The sequence below is a fragment of the Daphnia pulicaria genome, chromosome 7, assembly GCF_021234035.1.
Source record: "Daphnia pulicaria isolate SC F1-1A chromosome 7, SC_F0-13Bv2, whole genome shotgun sequence".
Classification (NCBI taxonomy): Eukaryota; Metazoa; Arthropoda; class Branchiopoda; order Diplostraca; family Daphniidae; genus Daphnia; species Daphnia pulicaria.
The window spans coordinates 5,133,215-5,155,833 of record NC_060919.1 but is presented as its reverse complement, the minus strand read 5'-3'; the positions used below and the strand labels follow the sequence as shown (position 1 = coordinate 5,155,833).

The 22,619-nt window shown below is 44.0% G+C and overlaps 1 protein-coding gene across 1 annotated transcript in view; it reads left to right on the top strand.

Moving 5' to 3' along the window:
* The first annotated feature begins 599 nt into the window (after window positions 1–599).
* Window positions 600–22,619, top strand: part of LOC124349819 (innexin shaking-B-like) — a 34,735-nt gene continuing 12,715 nt past the window's right edge. The window contains exons 1-2 of the mRNA XM_046800700.1: window positions 600–2,546; window positions 16,812–17,031. Coding sequence (XP_046656656.1) covers window positions 2,187–2,546; window positions 16,812–17,031 — 580 coding nt within the window. The 5' untranslated portion in view covers window positions 600–2,186. The remainder of the gene's footprint in view (window positions 2,547–16,811; window positions 17,032–22,619) is intronic.

Genomic DNA, 22,619 nt, shown 5'->3' with positions numbered 1-22,619 from the left:
GAAGAGAGAATGACAAAAAAAAAGAAAAGAAAGAACTAATGAAACGGAGCCAGGCGAATTCCGCACGCCAAAGTTTTTGTTACTTGTCTGCGTCATGCGGAGGAGCTCTCGCTCTTTTTCTCCAGCGCACAAGGATCCGCGCATGCCTCCGGTGTGTGTGTGTGTGGTTCCTCCCTATCGAAGAAAAGAGCGGAGAGACGGTCGAGAGAGAGAGAGAGAGATTGGGGGCTTGACTGCTTCACTATGCGCCTGCCTGTCTTCAGTGTGCCAGAGGGAATCAGTCGGACAAGTCGGCCCAGCCATCAGCGCCCAGTTCAGAGTGCAGTGGGCGGCCTTGGCTCACGGTGCTGTTTTTTTTAACGCGGGCCAGCAGAGAGCAAGAGCAAGAGCAAGAGAGGGTTAGAGCGCGCGCTAGGGTTTGAAAAAAGAGAAAAAAGTTTTGCCATTTTTGTGTGTTGTGCGCTGCGGTTTCGTTCGTGAACTGCTGCAGGGTAAAAAAGAAAAGAAAAAAGTGTTAATCTCTTCCCTCTGGGCTTTTTTGAAATTATTTTTTTCTTATCATTCTGGCGTGAGTGAGCGTGAATTTTTATTATTTTTCTTTTTGTTTTCTTCGATTTTTTCAAATTTATTTATTCAAAAGAACCCCAAAAAAAGTTTCTTTTTGAAAAATCGCGCCGGGTTGGCCAGCGGCATTTCACTCGATCCTCTTTTCCTCCCCACCCCCCTCCCAACTGCCAAAATTCGTCGAGTGCGTCCTCCGCTGGAGATTTTTGTATTTTTTGACGCATCATTGGACTTTGCCATACTACTCTCTTTTTCTTTTTTTTTACTCCCTCCTCCTCCCTCCAGGGGGTGGGAGAGAGTTACTGTGTGTGTGTGTGCGGGGGTGTGTGTGTGTGGGGAGGCTCTCCCCCCACCCTTTTTTGTTGGGGTGTCCCCCCCCCCCACCTCTTCATCTTGAGAGCCTAAAAGAAGAAGAAGAAAGAAGACGGAAAAAGGCGTCCGTCGCGATTGTGTAGTCAGTCGCCTCTAGCCGCCGAGTCGTGCTGCTACACAGTATGAGCATCGGTCAGCAGAGCTGCCGTTGTTGTCGCTGGATCGCACCGTCATCATCATCTCGCCCGTGTTGTCGCCGTCGTTGTTGGATTCCGCCGCCGCCCAGGCAGCAGCAGCAGCAGCAGGAGAAGGAGGACGAAGGAAGCAAAGAAGTCGACGAGAGGAGAAGAAGAAGGAAAGGGGCGGCGACGACGGCCCGGAATATCAGACGGACAGCCGGCTCAGCAACAACAACAGGAGCCAAAAGGATTTTGATGGCATTATTATTTTGAGAAGGAAATCCAAATAAAAAAAGGAGCGAAAGAGATCGATCAATTTCAACCCCCCGAATTTGCCATCGAATTGGCCAGGAGATTCCAAAATATTTTTTGATTGGAAAAACATCAACAACTCGATCCAGCAAAATGAGTCTGGAGAAGAAAGAGCCCCAATAGTTTTGTGGTGGTGGAAGGTGGGAAAGAAAACTGGTAACCGTCCATCAAACTATGGACCGATCGAATGGGCGGATTCCATTAGTGACACTGTCGCCAGCAGCAACTCCAGCAGCTTCTTCTTCTTCACCCAGTGGTGGAATCATTTCAACCGGTGAAGGATCACTCGAATCTCTGTCGATCGACCCAGTCGAGTTGCCTCCACCTCGCGGCAGTCGAGTGACTAGGAACTGTCGTCATTTGGACTAGATTGAAAATTTCATTTCATTCGTCGCCTTTCGAACGATCGAAAAGAGAAAAAACAATTGCAAGACTCGAAATTTGAATCGCCGTGAGTAGTGTGTGTCAAGTGTGAGGTGAAGTGGCTACGACGACGACCAGAAATCGATGGTTTGTTGGATGATTGGACGACGACAAGGTGGTGGCTGCTGCTGTGCGGAAGACGTTGGTGAGCGGCGAACGCGGAGGAATTGTTGTCGTGCTGCGGAAGCAGATTGAGGAGGAAGGTAGGAGGAAGGGAAGGGTAGGAGGAGGAAGGGTAGGAAGGAAGAGGCGGAAGATTCCGTTGTCGAGTGTCGTGTCTGAGTTGCTCCGTTGCCGCCGCCGCTCTCCAGCGCCGCGTCAACCCGGAGTTTAACCTCAGCTCTACACTTGTGCAGCGGCCTCTTCTACCGCGTGAAATCCTAAACTACGGCCACCATGTTGGACATATTCCGGGGTCTGAAGAATCTCATCAAAGTCAGCCACATCCACATAGACTCGTCCGTCTTCCGGCTGCACTATAGCATCACGGTGATGATTTTGCTGGCGTTCAGTCTCATCGTGACGACGAGACAGTACGTCGGCAACCCCATCGACTGCATCCACACCAAGGATATCCCCGAGGACGTCCTCAACACCTACTGCTGGATCCATTCGACCTACACGATTCACAGTGCCCACCTCAAGAAGGTCGGATTCGAAGTCCCGCATCCGGGCGTCGACCGGGCGCCCAGAGACGAGGCCGACAAGAAATACGTCAAGTATTATCAATGGGTCTGCTTCTGCCTCTTCTTCCAGGTAGAGTACTTTTTTCTATCTTTTCTTCTATCTTCCATCTCCTTTGGCTTTGATTGCGGCCTCTTCACTTAACAGACGCACCCTTATGGCCCGTCTACTACTAGCTCCCGTTCGTTAGTTCCCTTATTGTCCGGTGGGGCCAACACTGTTGAGAGAGCAGACGCGTGTATGACATTGCACAACAACTACAACTACTACTACTACCACCACCACTCGTATATAACACACATAGACACATTCGACAGGACCCCCCTTTTGATTGCGGATTGGCGTGTCCGGTTCCACTCGCGGACAACATTTTTCTTTTTTTGGGGCTATCAAAAATGAAACGCGGGTTGAAGAAGGAAAAACATATTTAGATATGTCTTCTTCTTCTTCTTTCTATGGATGTCTGTGTGTGTGTAGAAAGGAGAGAGGACCATGTCGTGCAAGCTGGATCGATTTCCGGCCTCTGTTTGTGTGTGTCGTGGGTTCCTCTGACGTCAAAGGAGCTGCGGGCTCTCCCATCCTTTTCAAACTTTACCGAATTTTCAACACTCTTTTGGCGTCGTCCGTGAAAGAGGTCCCTCCTCTTTTCCATATCATCACCATCGATTGATGACTTGACTCTTTTCTGTCTTTTTATTTTGTCTTTTGTTTTTTCCCCATTGGAAGAAGAAGCGAAAAACTCCTTCAGAGTTCAGCTCCTAACCGTGAGGAGCAACTCTGGCAACCTTAATGGACTCTTAATGAATCTCCACGTCCTTTATTTCTTCTTCTTCTTCTTCTTCTTCAGGCAACCCCCCAACCCAAATGGCCGCGCGGCCATGACAGTTGAATAATGCAGTTGTTTGTTTCTCTCTCTCTCTCTACAGTTTCTCTCTCTCTCTCTCCTTTTTCCCCCCGCACACACACACACACACAGGCCAGTGATTTACACACATTGTATATATCCGGCCTTCCTCCTCCCGAAGAAGAAGAAGAAAAAAAAGTTTTTGTTGTGTATTGAGCCGAGTCAGGAAGAAGAAGAAAAAGAGGAAGGAAGGAAATTTCTTTTTTTTTTCTCCTTTTTAGGGGTTGTTGTACTGTTGTTGTACTACCTTTTTTTCTTCTTCTTGGGTTTTATTTATATATATATATTTAGTTTTTTCTTCTTCTTTTCTCTCAACCGTCGGATCGACCATCCGAGTCTCTTATCTTCTTCTTTCTTGTTTGGCATTCCTTGACTCGATTCTCTTATTTCTTTTCTTTTTTCTGCTCCGTCTGCTTTCGCCGATTGTGTGTCTGTCTGTGCGTTCCCCCAACGAACAACTACTGTTGTTCGTTGTTGCTGCTCTGCTGCCGAGTTTCTCTCCTGGACGGACGAAGAGAGAAGCCAAGAAGTTGTTTGGCCATCGCAGGTTTTTCCACGGCCTCCTCCCTTTTTAGGCCTATTGTTACTTTATAGCGAGGCTTTAGGTTTTTCGCTCAGACTGTTGTTGTTGTGTGTCTTGGTTTTTTTCTTGCTCGGTGAGGGGGTGTGCAACTTTGGATAGGAGAAAGAAAAATCAAAAGAAGAAAAAGGGGAAAAAAATACCGTGAAAAAGAGATAGAAAGGGGGCGGTAACGTTGGCTTTGCCAAGGGCTGGGCTCCATTGCCCTTTTTTGCTCTCTTCTTCTTCTTCTTATATATATATATATTCTTGATATATATTTATAAATATAAATGTGTGTGTATATACGAATAGGAAAGAGAGAGAGAAGAAGGCTAGAGAACGCGTTGCCTCTCGGGTATAACAGCCGCGCACAGTACCAAGTACACCGAAGCCGAGGAGGAGGAGGAGGCATCGGGAGCTTTGGCTGTTGTTGGCCAAAGTCCAAATGAATACAACCCCTGCCGACAGCGGGGGGGAAAGAAAAAAGACACACGACAGGAAATAAAATAATAAAAAAAAGTAGAAAGATTTTGTGGGGGGGTTTTTTCCCTTTTCTTTTAAGCGGGAAAATTGAAACATTTTTGAAAAGAAAAAAAGGGATAGAAATCAACCCCAGTTTTTCTTTAGTTAACCCCGTGAACTTTTTGCTGGACCTTTGACCCCCCCTCCGTCGGTTTTTTTTTCCCGACGCTTTTGAGAGTTATTTTCTGGTATACAATTTCTCCTTCCCAGGTTTGTTGTATTTATACATAACTATACCGTTTGTATATACACGGGCACAACGAATGTAGGGAGGGGCGGATAAAAATAGAAAAAGTGCCTTTGGCTTAACATTCTTCTCTAACCCCCATCCCAACGGGCCTCTGTGTGTTTTCTTCAGGGGAAAAATTTAAAAAAAAAAACCAAATAATTATGGGGGAAAAAAAATTAATTATTTTTTCGTTTCGTAATAAATCGTGAGCCGATGACGGAAGAAGATGGGACATTCCCAAACTTAATATCCACTGGGGGTGGGGTGCAAACATCTTTTTTTTTTTTTTTTTTTTTTTTTTTTTTTTTTTGGGTTGGATTTCTTCCAGAAACAGTTTGTCCAACTTTCCATCATCGTTACGTGTGCAGTATTTCACTGAACTGAACTGGTTCTGCCTAATAAATTCAGGTTTTTTGTGTTCTGCACGCACGAAATTCACTTTTTTTTTTCTTCAATTCTTTTGTTTTTATCTTCGGGACAAATATATTTTGTTCACACGGACGGAGTAGTATTGTAACAGCCATTTGCTTTTTAACTTTTTGACGTCATCCCCCTTCCCATCCCCCCCCCTCCACATCAAGTGTGTATAAATATCGTAACGCCCCCATATCCTTTTTTGTCGGGATTATCACGGCGTCGTGATTTTTTCGTTATTTACTTAGAAATAAAAGAGTTTCTTCCTCTTTTTTCTTCTTATCCCGACATTGCCAGTTTTTTTTTTCCAATCCAAGAAGAAGAAGAAGAAGAAGAAGAAGAAGGATCTTTTTTTTCTCTTCCACATGGAAAATGAACGGAGAGAAAAGCCGAGCTGCTCCTTCTTTTCCTTGGGCCCATATTGGAGCGGAGCCAAGTCGAGTTGTTCCGTTGGATCTCCGTGTGTGTATTTGAGCGGACCGATGGCTGTGTGTGTGTGTGTGTGTGTAGTGTACCACCAGTGTGTACAGCGCCAAGGCAGAATGTGTTGTGTGTAAAACAGGAGCTGGTGCCAAGAAAGAAAAAAGGACTTGAGAGAGAGCTCCTTTTGGCTTGGTGCGGCTATTTTTTTTTCTCTTCTTCTTCTTTTCCTTTTTCCCAGAAAGAAGCTGACGACATTTTTCCGATTTGCCCCAGATAATTTAGTGTGTAGTCCTACACACAGGAACAACCCACATTGTCTGTGTGTGTGTGTTTTGGCCGCGGTGGGAAAAAAATGTCAACACCAATAATTGGCTTGACACTTTTAATAACGTGCTGCCGTCATGCTGGTCTCTCTCTCGAAATTTACGGGTGGTGGGAGAGAAGGGGATAGTAGTAGTAGCCAACACCCCGGAGGTTAATCCCCTTTTCGATTAATCAGAGATTATACAGATTGTCGCTCGCCCCAGTTTGTGATTGGAGTCACACACACTCACAGATCCTCATCATTGTGAGCGCTCTGAAAATATAAGGTTTCGCTATCTCTCTCTCTACATTCTTCTTCTTTTCATCTTCTTTTTCTGGGTTGTTGTTGTTGTTGTTGTCTTGGTCCTTTGCTATAAATGCCCGGCCGACCGCAACCCCCGGGTGCGTGCGTGCTGTGTTTATTGACTGGACCGCTCCTATCCATGGCCCTTATAGTCTTGTGTTGTTTCTTTCCGTTGTGTTCGCCCCGTTTTTTCTCTTTCTTCTTTTATTTTTATTTTTATTTTTTTTTACTTTTTCTCTTTGCCCGCGACGGTTTCGGGACGAAGCCAAAACATTCGGGGGCCGAACGAACAGCCCAAACGGGGGCAATCTGTACACAGAAGGGGCTCATGTCTTATGTCTTATAATGTGCTGGGCATGTGGCGTGCACGCTCCCGAGGCCCCCATCAAGAAAATAACAACAACCTAAGAAAAGAAGAAGAAGAAGATGAATTTTTTCGGGGGCCTTTTCTCCTTTTTTAAAAAATATAAATAAATCTTTTTTTTATTTTAAACAAAATGTATATATTATTTTGGGTCGGCTGGGGTTGGATGGGTGGGAGCTGTTTGTCGGCATTAATGAAGGAGCCATGCATTTATTACGTTGAAAGAAGACGAAAAAATAATAGATGTAATATTACGAGAGCGAAAGTCTCTAACGAGATAATAGTTTGGGATGTAGCCAAAGGGATTAAATGTGTGGCCGCCATATTTGTGTGTGTGTGTGCATGCGGTGTAATAAAGCGCAGCTGAAAAGATTTCGCCGAGAGATTTAATGAGAGGGTTTCTGTCTGTCTGTCAGGTCCTGTGACGTCGAATAATTTCGCCCCGTTCGCAACCGTCTGTCGTTCTCCCATCAACAAAATAATCCTCGCCGACTGCCGAGAGAGAGAGAGAGAGAGAGAAAAAGAAGAAGAAAATCTCCCAAGTTTTAATAGAGAAACAGACAAAGACACACGCTAAAAGTACAGCTCACTAGAATGTCCGTATAGAGCCTCATCAAAAACATGTTTGATCTGTATGTAAACTCTGTTTTCGCCCGTCTCTCTCTCTTCTCCACTCTCTGCTCCGGCCCAGTCTTTTATACAAAGAGGGAGGGAGTAAAGTACACTTTGATTGCCTCTGAATTTTGATTGCCGAGTACGATGGATCGAGAGGTTTAGACATGGGACTTGCCCCCATTTTTCTTTTTCCCTTTTTTCACTTTATGAAAAAATGGAATTCATATGTGATATTGAGTCTAGAGCCTATCACAAAATTGCGGCTAGAAGAAGAATGGAAAAATTGAATAACTCTTCGGGATTTTTTTTTCCATTGTGTGACGTGCATTTTTCCAATTTCTTTTTTTTGGTTGAGGGATGAAAAAAACAAAAGAATGTCTGGGGTCACGTAATCTTTTCCGAGCAGATGTAGAAAATTCTCTGAGAATTGAAGACGACATCAAATGTCTTTCTATTCTTTTCCTTCCTATTTTGGGGGTGGAGGCGGGTGGAGGAAGGAAAAGTTCCTGGGCGCTTTCCTGGAAAGAGGAATCCATTAGAGAGTTGTGTGTGTGTGCTGAAGGCAAGAAACTTAACTATAAATCTTTTACTTCTTTTGGCTATACTGCACACTCCATCGCATCTAGATGTAGTATATATAACGCACGCCCGTCAGCCAATCAAAGTTTCCTGGGCGACTATATACAAGATGAAAGGCGACAGCTGGACACCCAAGTCCTCCCGGGCACTGTCCAGTTGCAAGTGTTTCTTCTTCTTCTTCTTTTTCTCCCCCCCCCCTCCCACATCAACTGATAGTCTGGAGGGTTTGTTATATGTGCGCAAAAGAGGAGGGTGAGCTATTCCTCCTTTTTTTTGGCGACCAATCAGCTTCTTCTTGATGGTGTGTTGTCCGTTATCTGCTAGAAGAAGAAGAAGAAGAAGCAGGGAAAAAAACTTTCATCAAGCACTTGGGGTGGACATTCATTGACCAGGTGACCCTCCTATTTCTAGTTCGCCTCTTTTACTCCCTTTCAATTAACCCCGTTGTCCAGGGCTACTCCTGGACAACTTTTTTTCAAAGATTTATTTCGCGGGAAATGGACTTAAATGTTTAACGCCATTTCCCCCCTTCATTCAGAGGATCATCATCACATCCCCACCCACCCAAAAAAAAAAATCAAGAATGGTGGGTAGGGAGAAAAAAAGGAAAAGGATTTTTAGGTTTAATGGTTGGAAATATCTTTCCCCCTGAAAATATAAGAGATTGAGGTAAATCAGCAAAAGACTCTTCTTCTTCTTCTTCTTGTGATGGCCGTCGTCGTCGGCTTTGCTATGCAAATCCGCACCGACTATTGTGTCTTCGTCGACGCTCGAAAACTTCAACTATTCTTTTCTTCTTCTTCTTCTTCTTCTTCTTCTATTCCTTTCCATCCGTTGGCATCGGCTTCTCCTCCGGATGACAAGGGAATTCACGAAAGAAGAAGAAGAGAAGAAGGAACATCTTCTGTCGACCATCATTCCAGTCAGTCTTGATTTCTTTTGTCGTGGCAATCAAGTAGCTAGCTCTTCCATCACCATATCCTTACGTCGTACTCTTTCTCTCTCTCTCTTACGCTCTACCCCCCCACCATAGTATTTATAATCTACTGTTAAAGCTATAGATTGTACTATAGACGCCCAGTCTCTCTTCTCTTCGCTCTCCTTATCGATCGATCGACTCCGATCGATGATGATGTCGTCAAAGGTGGAAGAGAAGAAGTCGCTCTAAACTCTTATGGCCGCTTGATATATTTATCAATATAATGCTGACGGAATGAGCGACGAGTGTGTGATCGGTCGGCAGACACAATCGGATGAGAGAAAAGAAATTTTTTTATTGTATTTTTATTTTCCCGAACGCTCCTTTTGATGTCGGGGTAAAATTTTGCACCGCCTCACTCGAAAAAAAAGATAGGAGAGAGTCATCATTATCTGTTAGGAGCCCAGGAGCCGATGTTGCATCCTACGGGAGCGAGAGGAGAGAGAGAGAGTAATATAATGGTTAGCCCCTCCTGTATACTGAATGCGTCAACGCTTCGTCAACGCTCCTAGCCAGCTCCTCGACATTCACATACACTTGTGTGTGTCCTTCTCCTCGTCGATCCTCGTGGCTCCTTTCTGTATTCGACTCACGAAGCGCGTGTAATTGGGGGAAAGGCCAGCGCGGCGGGCCACCACCGCCATCATCATCACCTCCCCTCTTCTTGCCAAGAGGTCGCAGCTGCTGCTCGCACTCCCGCTCGTCGTTTTTTTCTTCTTCTTCTTCTTCTCCTAGCGAAAAAAAGACGAACGAATCCAAAGGCCCCCCCCCCTCACACATCAAAAGAGAATTTTTTTTTTTTTTTTTCATTTTGATTTATTTTTAGTCCAATCATCTCTTTTTCCATCTTGGAATTTTTATTTTGTAATCCGCAACTATTTTATTTTATTTTATTTTATTTTATTTTATTTTCACGATCGATCCATCATTTCGAAAATATTTTTTTCACCGGGAAAAAGCGGATGACCACCCTCGGTCCAGTTCCAGTCTGATGTATTTTTTTCTTTCCTTCGGGTTGTGCCCCCATTCGAGTTTAGTCAATTGGAATTTCTTTCTTCCGTTTTTCTCTTTTTTTTTTTTCTTTTTGATGGGCCATCGTTTCCAGCCGACGCCGCATGGGGGCAAATCGATCGTCGGCACTAGCCGACGCGCCAACTTAAAAGCTCTCTCTCTTTTGCTGTCTCTATAGAAATGTTGCCGGCCCGTAACGGCCAAAATAACAACCCACTTTCTTATTTTTTTTCTTCTTTGTAAATGTTCACGAGTTAACGTGAGAGAGAGAAGAAAAAAGAAACGATAATTCGTTCGTTTCTAGTCGAATTTGCATTGACAAAATAAGAGAATTAAATGTCGATCGATCAAAGAAAACATTTTGCTCCCGAAATAAAATCAAAAAAAAAGAAAGAAAGGAAGTCGTTTCCAGAGATATTTATGTAAATTCGCTCCAGCAGTTTTTTGAAGGAACCGTTTACTTTAATGGATAGCAACCTTCTTTTTTTTTGGTCCGGAATTATCGTCACAATCGTTGACACACACACACACAACAACTTCTTCTTCTTCTTGTACAAATGATTACCAGCTGATTTCAGTTGCAACACCCCCCAAAAATAGAAGATGATTACTCTGTACGCTGGGCTGGATGACGTCATTCAAAAGAATCCAAAAGGATGTAGAAAGAGAAGTCTAAGAAGAAAATCCCCTTTTGGTCTCTTCAGTTGGTTGTACGGGAACTCGTGTGTGACACTGGACGTTATCCAGTTGAGGAGTGAAGAGAAGAAAAGAAAAAAAGAAGAAGAGGAGATTGTTGTTGTTGTTGTTGTTATCGCTCCTGCCTTTTCTGACTGCGCCTGTGTTTTTCACATCCTGGGCGCAGGGAGGAGACTTGCTCTTGAAACTTAATTGCATCGCGGCGTGACTGCCAGAAAGGCCAGCAGGAGAAATAAAATAAAAAAAAGAAGAGAAAGACAAGAGTTTCCAACAGTTTCCCCCTTCCTTCCACTTAGGAAAAAAGAATAGACTCGACGAGAGAGAGAGAGAGGCCATTTCTAAAAAAATTCCTTGTGCTCCCAATTATATATAACATTTTTTTTCCTCTTTCTCTACGGCGCCTTTTTGTCGCCTTGTAATTTTTATTGCGTCATTTATTCGAGTCGTTTTGTGAGCTGTGTGTAGAAAAGAAAGGCGGGAGTCGCTCGGCTATTGGCCGACGACGACGACGACAACAACGATTCAATTACGCGCCATTAGTCGGCTGACATTTTCCCGAGCGCCGGGGCCATTTCTGGTTCTTCTTTCGTCATATTTAAATGTTGCATTTCCCTCTGGCCGTTTTTGAGCTGGAAAAGAATAGGTACTAACTTTCAAACTAAAAGAGAGAGAGAAGATTTATGGGCTTTGCGTTTCATCTTTTTCGTCGTCCGTGTTTGTCTTGTTGGCGCTTTACACCCGACAACAAAAGTGGGAACACGGGGGAGAAGAAGAAGAAGAAGAAGAAGAAATGTCGCCATTTCCCATTCTGTGTAGATCTGGGTCAGTTAGTTGGTTACATACCAAACTCTCTCTCTCTTCTTTCTCTGCTTTTTGTGTGTGTGTCTCTTTTGTTTGATGTTGACTGTGGCAAACGGCCCACCAGGGCCTCGAGATTCTGCACAAAAACAAAACACACACACACACACGATCCATCCATCCATCAATGCGATGAAAGATATTCATTTCCTCTTTTTCTTCTTTCGTTTTTTCTTGAAATAAAAACGAAACAAAAATAAGAAAAGAAGGAGAAATTCACCTTATTTCACTAGCGCCACCGTCGTGAGTGCCATGGAGTCTCGAATGTTTGATCTATTTGTGTGTGTGACAGGCCGTTGTCAAGGAGGGATAGGGCCCAGCCCCAGTATAGTTTCCAGCCAGCCAGAGCCAGAGAGAGATAAAAAGACAAAAAGTCTATTTCTTTTTTTGAACAGACGTCTGTCTCGTACACACAAGTCTCATTCTATAATAGTCTTGTAAACTTTAACTGTTAGATATATATATTTGTCTTTTGTTTCCTTCGGGGCTTTTTATTTCAAAAAAAGAAAAAGAAAAACCTCTGTAACGTCATGTCATTTTTGTTTTCTATGGGAGAAAGAAAGAAAGAAAAAGGGGAAATTCTTTTGACGTCGGGGAGAGAGAGATGCTCTTTGCACGATGAACAACATTTCGATATCAAAAAGGAGGGTCCCCCCTCTCTCTCTCTCTCTTTTGTATGTGGTGGCCGTCCCCAAAGACGGGCGAAATGTATCAGGAGAAATGAAAAAAAGAAAGAAAAGAAGAAGATTCACATCCTTTTTGGGTTTTCGGTTGGTTGATTCGACGCATTTCTTTCCTTTTTTTATCTTTTTTTATTTTGGCACTGGCTGCCAAACTGTTATACCACCATCCAAGGCAAAGGAGGAAGAGAGAGGGTAAGGGGGGGGGAGATAGAACGTGACTATTAATTGGGATCGACGTTAGATACACACAGACAGAGGAGTCGAAGCGGAGGCTGAAAGTGCTGCTGTCGAGTTGACTCTGCTCTTTAGACTTAATTTTATTCCACCAACTGCTGCTGCTGCTGCCAGGCGCCGCCCCAATGAAATCAGGCTGCACTCTGCGCCAGAGGCAACTTTGAACGATCCTCGACAAGTCGACACGCGACGAGTGTTTTTCTACTCTTTTTAGATCCCACCACCAAACTAACGAATTCGACCGTTTTTGTAGAGGTGGGAAGGGAAAATATTGCGTCGCCACCGTATGATGAATGGCTGCCCGATGACTCTAACCTTTTTCATCTTGTCGTTTATTTTTTTCTTTTTCTTTCTCCCTCACTCACGTCAATTTGATTTACGCAATTGTCTTTGGGCTACGGTGACAGGTCAGCCTGTCCTGTTGGGTAAAAGAAAAAAAGAAAATAGGGGCCAAAAAAGGCGCAGCAGCAAGGGGAGGAAGCTGTGTGTGTGTGTGTGTGGAATGTAGTTATTAAGGATCTTTTCTTTTCTTTTTTTTCCATTATCGGCTGGCTGGTGGAAAGAACCACACACAAGATTCGGATATTGCCCAGCAGGCCATCCGCCCCGGCGTTGTGTGTCTGCCCGTTTTTTATTGATTTCAGGAGCCAGCCAAGAGCCAGGAAGAATGAGACAGAAAATGTTGTATGGGTATCGACTTTTGACTATTTTAGTTTCAAAATAAAGTTCCTCCTCCTCTTCGCTTGGCCTCCTGAGTTCGTCCGTTGCCAATCGGCTCCGATGGAGTTGAAAAGAACAAGTCGATTGAAGCGTCGCTCAAAAAGTTGTTGATTCGATTAGTCGACTTTGAGGAGCTAATAATATGCTCTGTTGTGGATAACGAGATGATATTAGGAGCTAGCTCAACTATTGGCGTGGGAGAGGAGGGAGGAGGTCTATGACATTATTACCCGCCTGCAGGAGAGAGAAAGAGAGAGAGGGGAGGAGGAGCCAATCAATCGCCGACGTCGGCAGTTGGCGACTGTTGTTTCATAATTGAATCAAAGACTTTTATAACGAGTTTTCTCTCCTCTCCAACTTTTTCTTCTTCTTCTTCTTTTACGTGGTGGGTGGTGAGGGTTAAAGAGGAAAATGAAGATGAGCCACACACTACCGAGTTTCTTGACGGTTACAAGAGAACTCTGAAGCTGGATGGAATATCAAAATCCTTTTCCTCTTGTGTGTGTGTGTCCCGGGGATCTCTTGGATAATGTTTAGAAAAGAATAAAGAAAGGAAGAAGAAGGAAAAAAAAGATGTGTGCTCGACTCTTGGGCCTTTTGACGTCAAGATGATAAGTGTCTTTTTTTTTTCGGTAGGGAGGGGGGAGCTTTTCCGGGCCGGCGAGAACGCTGGGCGTCAGCGACGTCTTTTATTTCATCTTTTTTGATTCTTTATAGTGCCAAAATGATAGAAATATGAGGCTCTCCTTTTCACTGTGCGTTTGGTTGAACAAGGAAGAGAGGGGATATATAGGCGAGAGGGTATATAGAAACAATCGATCGTGGAACAATCTATCAATCGACACGATCCCATCAACAAACACGAACCAGCCCCCCCCCCCCCCTCACTGGAAAGAAGAAAAAAAAATTGTTTTTTCCACTTTTTTGTTTTTCTATTCTACCACGTCTGTGTGATGGAATTCAATTGTAGATTTATTACATCATCTATGGAGTTTGGTTGTTACACAGCCCGAGGAAAGAGACAATATGCAATTGAATTTTCTCCAGCTAGAAATATCTTTCCACCAGAAGAAAAAGAATCTTGTTGATTCTGTCGATTCTTTTTTTTTGAAATACCAAAGGACAAAATCATCAAAAAAATAAAAGACGCATAGTTTTATCTTATTACATTCAGATGTGTGTAATGGCAGGGGGGGGGGGGACACTGGGGGGGTTGTAAATGTTTGCCCGGCCATGGCCCATCTCAGTCCCGATAAGTTTCCTTTTTTCGCTCAAAGGATCGATATCAAATAGGCTCCAGGGTTTCTCTCCGCGTGTCCTAGGACGATTTTCCAGCCCGGTTTTTTTTCTTTTTGTCTTGTGTGTAGACTCTATTACACGGCCCCTGTATTATATTGTATATATATATAGAATAGTAGTAGTAGTAATACTTACATTTAGATGTAACGTTATTGAGACTATTGTATATATCTGATTGGCATGGAGACATGCGAATGATTGTGTGCCGAGTTGTTTCTCCACGCTATTGTTTTCCTTCTGGTGACTTTATTATTTTTCGGCCTCTATTTTCCTTGTGAGGGGGGTTGTAGGATCAAAAAAGAAAAAGGGAAAGTGGTGGAATACACAACACGTTGAAAGGTCGTCCATCATTTCACGATGGGCCAGCCAGCAGCAGTTCCCTGGTAGAGAGAGAAAATAGGCCAGCAAGCGAAGAACCGTCTTACACAGCAGACATCGTTCCGGTTTTCTCTCTCTCCCCTATAATGTGTGTCTTGCTGATATTAGCTGTCATATAGACTAGTAGTTGAGCTGACAAGGGGCCGGGAGGGGGGGGGGGATAACCGTCCGGCAGAAGATGGTTTTTTATCCCTCTGATGATACGCTCCGTGCGTGCGTGAAAAACACCAAGGGCCGTGGCCGGCCAACCGACCGACCGGCCCGGCCCGGGTATTATCAAGATACGAAAAAAAGAGAGCGGAATGGGGAGCAGGTGCCGTCTGCTATATACGTGTATATATATTTTCTTTTCTTTCAATCTATAGATAAATATTATTTTTCTTTTGATTATTTTTCCGGAAAAAAAACGGGGGATGAAAGTATCGCGATTTTTTTATCATCTTAATGGGGACTCGTTTTTTTATTACACGGCTCACGCGATGGTTCTGAAGGAAAAGGAGAAAATTATTATTTTATTTTTGATTGCCTAGCTCTTTTTCAACACCCATCATTGATCGCCGCTCCTTTTTCTTTCATTCTTTTTTTACTATTACGCAATTGCGGATAGAAACTTTTCTATTCAGGTCTCTCTCGTATTGATATTAAAGTTGGCTGGATCCACACTTTCCGTTTAATTTTTTGTACGATATATACCTGGGGGAGATGGAAAAGGATCGTGAAAGTTGTCAAAAATCGAAAGATAAAAAAATTAAATTAACTCGCCCAATCCTCCTTCTCCCACTAAAAAAAGAAAATGTTACACATCAGACTCTGTCTAATCTTTTGATTAGACTGGGAGTCGCAATATTTGCTCCTATTTATACAGATACACACACACACACACATCAACCAACCAGAAGAGCTCGACAGACTTTTATTATTTTTTTGATATTTTTTTTTGTTTTTCACGGTGCGCTGGGCTCGGCTTTGGCGTGTCTCTTAACTTTTCTTTTCGGCCTCCTTTTTATTTGCTTGGGTAATTTCAATCCTTTTCCTCCTTCTCCTCCTTCTCGGTATATATATGTTAGTTTTGAGTTGCCGAATGGCCGACGTCCCCATTATCATTAAGCGCATTATGTTGTGTGTGTCAAAATAGACGAGAGAAGAGGAAAAAAATATAAAAATCCTCCTCCCCAACGCAAAAGTTTTCCCGTCGTGTTTGTGTCTCTCTGCTCGACAGAGCGGACGGGAGCAGCAGCTTCCCGCACACGACAAAGTTGCACGAGAGATTTTCTTCTTTTTTTTTTTTTAATCTTTTTTTCTGGGTTGAAAATAAAAAACAAATACATTTTAAACTCGCATAGACGTTTGGATAATCTCAAATGAATTGAGGCAAATCTAGGAGCATTATTTTTTTTTTATTCACGTCTATTTCCAACTAACCCATCGGCGGCCGGCAAATAAATGGAGTCTCTCCTTTCCGATCCTTGCCCGTTTGTGTTTGTTTGTTTGACCAGGAAAAAAAAAATAAAATAAAAGTTTTGGAGGGGGAAATGTTTTAGTGTCCGGTTTGGAGCTCCTATTTAGCCCTGGCTATCAGCCGTGCCTTGACGGTGAGGAAGGATAAAGGATCCGAAAGGATCTCTCCTTTTGGTTAGTTGAGAGAGAGAAAGAAGAGTTATTCCTCGTTGGCATGGACAGGAGCCTCGCACAGCTGCTGGTCTTCAGTCTCGTCTCTCTTCTCCAGAGTGTCATATTAAGAAAAGAGGAGAGAGAGAGAGTAAGAGAAGGAGCTCTCCTCTTTTTAACTGCCGGGACAGGCCAGCAGCCACTAGACTTACACGCTGGCAGCACTAATTAGTCGCCATATGTTGTCGTCTTCCTTCCTTTCGGACATTTTCGCACTCTCCTCTTCTCTATCTCAAAACAGCTGGGCATCGAAAAACACATTCTTCTTCATTCCCTCCCGCTTTTCCTTCCCCCCGAGTGGGTGTGGCCAGCAGCTGGCCCTGCATAGAAGCAAAAGGAAAATGGGGATTTTCAAAACATTTCCAGAGATGTTGAAATATTAACGAGGTAATAGTAGTTGTTGTGTAACAAGTTGGAAAAGTCTCGTCCGTCACTAACAATCTGATCCATTCGGTTGTGGATGGATGGGTGGGACGGATGATATGTGTAACTCGATCTTTTAGATCTCTCTCGTCTTCTCAGACTGTACTAATGATGATGTTGTTGTTTCTTTTTCTTTATTCTTTTATTTGATTCTTTTTCTTGATTGCAGGCCATCCTGTTTTACGTGCCGCGCTGGCTGTGGAAGAACTGGGAGGCGGGCAAGATCCACGCCCTCATGATGGACCTGGACGTTGGCATTTGCTCCGAAGTGGAGAAGAAACAGAAGAAGAAGCTGCTGCTCGACTACCTGGTCGACAACCTCAAACATCACAACTGGTGGGCCTATCGCTACTTTTTCTGCGAGACACTCGCCCTGACCAACGTTGTCGGTAAGTTTGCATTCCACCCCATTCGCTATCTTTTGGGTTGTTTTCATCATCTCCCGGGCCAGCCCGTCTCTCATTAATTTTTTTTTATCGGGGAAGGAAAAAATGTTATCCGATATTTATTATGACGGGAGGGGGACAAAAGGCTCGGCCTCATTAGTCATCCCGTCGCCCATTTGTTTCTTATTTTTCCTCGTTTTGATTTGATCGAACTCGTTTTTGATTGGATCCCCACCGAACGTGTATAACATTTCCTCATATCTTTTCTACTAAACCCGACCAAATCGCGGTAGGAGAAACTTGTTCAATAGCTGGGCGCTTTGATTTCCATCTTTCGCTCTCTCTGTCTGTGTGTGTATCTACACACGCACATGCACACACAGCTAGAAGCTTGGATACACATAAAGAGAGTGTGTGTGTGTAGTCCGTATTAAATTGGGATAAACACACGAGAGAGTAGAGAGAGTGGAGAGCAATCGAAATGGTTTTCCCGGTTATCGACCAATCCGCCAGGATTTTGGCCCATCGAGTTTCCCCCCGTTCACGAGATGGAAAGGGCCGCCGCCGCCGCCGCCGTGCTCGGAATGGCGACCCAAGGATTAGACTGCCGATTCTCTGCCACCATTTTCTGGTAAAAGAGAAAGAAACAAGACGACGACGACCGTGTCCGACTACACAGTTTTGATATGTCTAGTAGAAACTAAGCTGCAAGAATCACACCCCGGCCGGGAGTCGGCCATCATCATCGTCGTCCCGAGAACACAACAAAGTTGTTTTGTGTTTGTGTGTCTGGGAGCTGGGACGACACTCGGGTCGTCCTGATTTGTCGCTAGGAGGTTTTTTACCTGTACAAATTTTGACGTCCGTGTGTTGTTTCCCTTTATCGATGGCTGGGTTATGTAATATAACAACGGGGCCCACCTCTCTTTGGGGCTGATGGCGTTTCTAGCACTTTTATTAAGTGGTTTTTGCTTGGTGGTGGTGGTGGTGGGGTTATAGATGCAATAGAAGAGATGTGGTGGTGAGGGGGAGACAGACGTTGTTTGCACTTACTCTGGAGCCAACCTCCGCCCCCTCTTGCGTTATGTACACCTCAAAAACAAAAGGAGAGATAGAGAGAGAGAGTGGTCGGGTGGGGAGAGGTTGGTAGGGTTTAGAGGTGTGCACACACAATCGTCTGTGCAAGGGAATGATGCTAAAAGGGAAAGATATTACCACGTAATGTACATACTAAATATATGGAGCACTTGGCATATATAATCAGAGAGCTCCGCAGATGGAATAAAAGGTTCTGCTAGCTGCTCTGCTGTGCTCTGTTCTGTGCGTGTGTTGCACCCGTCGGGCTTTTGTGCTGCTCCTGGCTCCTGGCTCCTCTTTATTATCCCCTTGGTTTCAGCAGAGAGCCCCGTGGCGTCACTGGCTCCTTGCTGCTGCTGCTGCTGCATACCGCAAAAGGTCTCGCTAATGACCACCTAATCAGTGGCTTGATTGTCCACGGGTTTTCCTCCTCCGACTGGGTGGGTTGGGAGCGCTGGCGTCCTCATTCTCTGTGCGTGTGCTGTCGTGTATACAACAGAGTTCACGAGATATTATAATAGGCAGAGAGACTCTTGCTGATGGTCCAGTCTTATCTCTCTCTCTTGTCTCCTTTCATTGTCTCTTGGCGGAGGAAATGAAGGCATCCCTAGGAGCCAGGAGCCGGCCCAGGCTACTCTCTCTCTCTCCCTCTCTGATATTGTCAAGGAGTTCATTTTTTTTTCCTCTTCTTCTTTTGTCTAGATAAGAAGAGAAAAAAGGAGGTGAACTCGGGTTCAAAAATAATCAATTCCCATATCACCGAGAGAGATCTCTAGCTGGCCAGATTCTGTCTGTATGTGCCATTTCAATTGTCTTGGCTGCATATAGACTCGACTTTTTTTCTTTTACTCTTTTGTTGTTGTTGTTGTTGTTGTTATTGATTTTTTTTTTATTATTTATTCTTTTGGACGGAGGTCCTGTGGTTGCCTGGAAAGGAAAAAGTCACGGGTCCAAGGATATCCCTCGTATATATACATACCGCACTATATAGGACCTGGTTGCCTTGACTTTCCCCCCTTCCACAGAAAGTGCAGATATATATATATCTACTACAACAACTACAACAACTCTACTAGTGTGCTATATGTACATGTACCAGTGTGATATTGATTTCCTACTCGGGCGTCTCTCTCTCTCTCTCTCCTTCTTCTTCTCTTTCGCCCAATACATTTCGAGGCTGGTCCCTTTTAACACGAACGGCTCTCCTTCTTGATCTTGGGTGATCTTTTTTTTTTATTTTGAAAAAAGAAGAAGAAAAAAAAAATAAGAGAGAAACCGGATAGAGTATAGTAAGATGGAAGAGAGTATATACCGGACGAAGGAGCCAAGTGAAAAGCCTGTCCTGTCCAGCTGGAGGGGTCCAGGTTTTTTTCTTTTTCTTCTTCTTTTCTTTCTTGACATGGAAGTAAGAGAGAGGGGGGGACATGATATGGGAGACATAAGAAGAAATAGGAGCCGCGAAAGTCGACGCTCCTTGCGACTTTATAAAAATTTTCTTTTATTTCTTTATATTCAGATAGTGTCGCTTCGTAGAAAGAAAGAAAAAACGAAACTTTTTTATTTTTTGGAGGGAGCTTTTTGGCTCCTGCAGCTGTCGACTTTTTTTTTTTTTTAAAGGCTCCTTGAAGGAGCAAAACGTTTTGCAATGGGTAGAAAAACGAACGAGCCTTTTTAGAGAGTTTTGCATGTATGAAGTTATTGAATAAGTTGTTGTGTTGTCGGCAGCTCCTGGCTCCTAGCTTCGATTGCATGTAAAGCAATAGCTCCTACCCACACGCTCCTGGGCGCTCCCTTTTTATTTATTTATTTATTTTTATTGAAGGAATTTCTTACTTTTCACCACAAAAAGAAGAAAAATAAAAAATGAAGGGGGGAAATAGCCGAAATACTTTTGTTGCTCCTTTTTTGTTGTTGTTGTTGTTGTGGTCGTCTCGAGACTTTTTCCTCGACGGGCGGAATAAGGAGCCAGAGAGATGTGACGTACACACACAAACTGTGTTCAAGACAATAAGGAGAGGCCTGGCCTTCCCCTCCTCCTCCTATTCTCCGCATAGCATCGGCACAATGCGGGGCTGAGACAACAACAACAACAACAAGGAAAAATGTAATCTTCTCTTCTTTCTTATCTTGAGGGGGGGATACGGCCAGCGTCGCCAGATGGAAGAAAATATTCCGAGCATGTCCTGATTGATCCATAGGCTATTATATAAGGATCTCCTTTTCTAATCTTCTTCGTTGATGATATCGTCTCCTCCCGTCATTCTTTTTTTTTCTCTTGCTCCTATCTGAAGGAAATTCTTTTATTTGCCATTGAAAAATAAAAACGGGAAAATATAAAATAATAATAATAAAATAAAAGGTTCAATTTATTTTCCCGTTGAACGGCTCCTTGAACTGATCTGATGAACTGATGATTGGTCATTTTATTGTCGTTTTTCTTTTGTTTTTTGCTCTTTTTTTTTTTGCTCTTTCTCTCCGGGATAGGAGAAAGGAGGAAATAAAGTTACTCCTATAAATAGTGTGTCTCCCCCTCCCTCCGTTCTCCGTTTATCGATTGATTCAATCGCACATATCACGGGCTGTAGAGAGAAAGGATGGGGGGGTTGAAAGGGGTGGGGTGAGTCAAGGAGCCCAGCAGACGAGTCGAGTCATAGGAAAGAGAAAGGCGCGGCAACCATCAGCCACCCCAACCGCCAAACAGATCAATGATGAAGACGCGCCCGAATGTGTAGTAGACGTTCTCTAGCTCTAGTTCTAGCTCTCTCTACATGTTTGGCAGACTAGGAGCCACACACACGACGTTTGGCTAGGAAAGGGCGGAGCTCCTATCGTGCTGGGGCTCTATAGGGGAGGCGACTGGGATGGAAGGGGTTTAGCGGATTCTCGCTGGAGCTCCTAGCCGATAGGAGCGCCAGAAAGAAAAGAAGAAGGAGCTTGGACGTTGAAGGAGCATGATGTAGTGTAGGATCGAGGCGCCAGCAGGAGCGTCAGGAGCGCTCACACAGCAGCAACGTCTTATCCCCCCCCCTCCCTTTCTTTTTTGGCGTGCGGGTGTGTGTGTGTGTGTGTGTGTGTGTGTTGCTACTGCTCCTGCTTTGCTCTGCTCGACTCCTAATTGGATTTGGGGCTTTTGGCTGCGCCTCAAACTCCTCCGATCGCGGCTCCTGCAGTCCTTGCCCTGCAGGTTCCCCTCCCCGCTCCTTCCATCTTCTTTTTCTTTCCCATACTGCAACTCGTTAGATGCCTTACGGCATTTCCATTCAACTTGTTTTAAGGGGAGGAGGAATAAAATACAAGAAGAAGAAGGAAGGAGTTTTTCTCTGGCTCCTAAATCAAACACACACCACACACACACTGGAGGGATGTTATAATCATATGCGCGTTGGGTGTGTCTCTGATGTAACTTTGAAATGTATAAAATGGCGCTACCACTTTTTTTCGAGGGGGTGGGGGGGTTTGAACGGTGGGTGGGTTGAGGGGGGGTCATATATTTTTGTTTTATTTCAAGAAATAAAAATAAAGAAAAAGTTTTAGGGGGGGTAGAGGAAAGTAGCCCAACGTTTCCACACGCACGGACAATAAAACGCCGCCTGCGGGAATTGCCAGCCGCCCCAGGAGCGGAGCGCGTGCCATATCCCTCCCATCTCTCTCCTTTTCTCTTCTTCTTCTTCTTCTTCTTCTGCTTCTGCTTCTTTCCCTTTTATACTTTGGTATATATATGTATACTGTGTGTGAGTGTGTGTGTGTGTGTACTCCGCACGCATCAATAAACCGGAAGACGGAAGAAGAAGAGAGAAAAAGCGAAAGAACAAAAAAAAAGAAGTTAAACAAAATCAATAAAAACTAGGAGCCCAAAAAAAAAAATAGATATAAATTTATTTTTTTTATTTTAAAGAGAGTTTTTGACGAAATTCAAATTTCCCGCGCCCGCCACAAAGTTGAATTTGAATTCGTTTTTATTTATTTCATTCCTTTACAGACGAAAAGAATCGAATGGAAAGTTGTTTTTCCTGGTCTATCTCATATTAATCTGGACAACTATTTGCCCAGGGAAACTGGACTGGCTGTGTCCAGGACTCTCCCCGTTTTGGTGGTGGGGAGGCGTTTAACCCATATATATAGCTAGCAGCAGGAGGCCTACGCAGACGAATATAAATCTTTGCCGACTAGAAAAGAAGAAGAAGAGGATGACACAATGGAGAGGAAAGTGGGTGGGAGAGATGGGAAAGAGGCTGACGACGACAAAAAAATCTAAAAAAAAAGAGAAAGAGAAGAAAATGTTAGGAGCCCTGGACTGACTTGAGTGACGTGCCGAGTAGACGTCAACGACAATGGGCGCAGAGTACCCTTACCGCCCATCCCAGTGCCGCCACCCAGCCACCCTCTGCCGCCCCTTAAGTAGACAACGTCTAAAAGCAGCAGCGAATGCAGCCAAGAAGAAGATGAAAGAAAAGCGGATCTTCTTCTTCTTCTTCTTCCTTCTTCTTTTTTTTCTTATTTTATTTTATTTTATT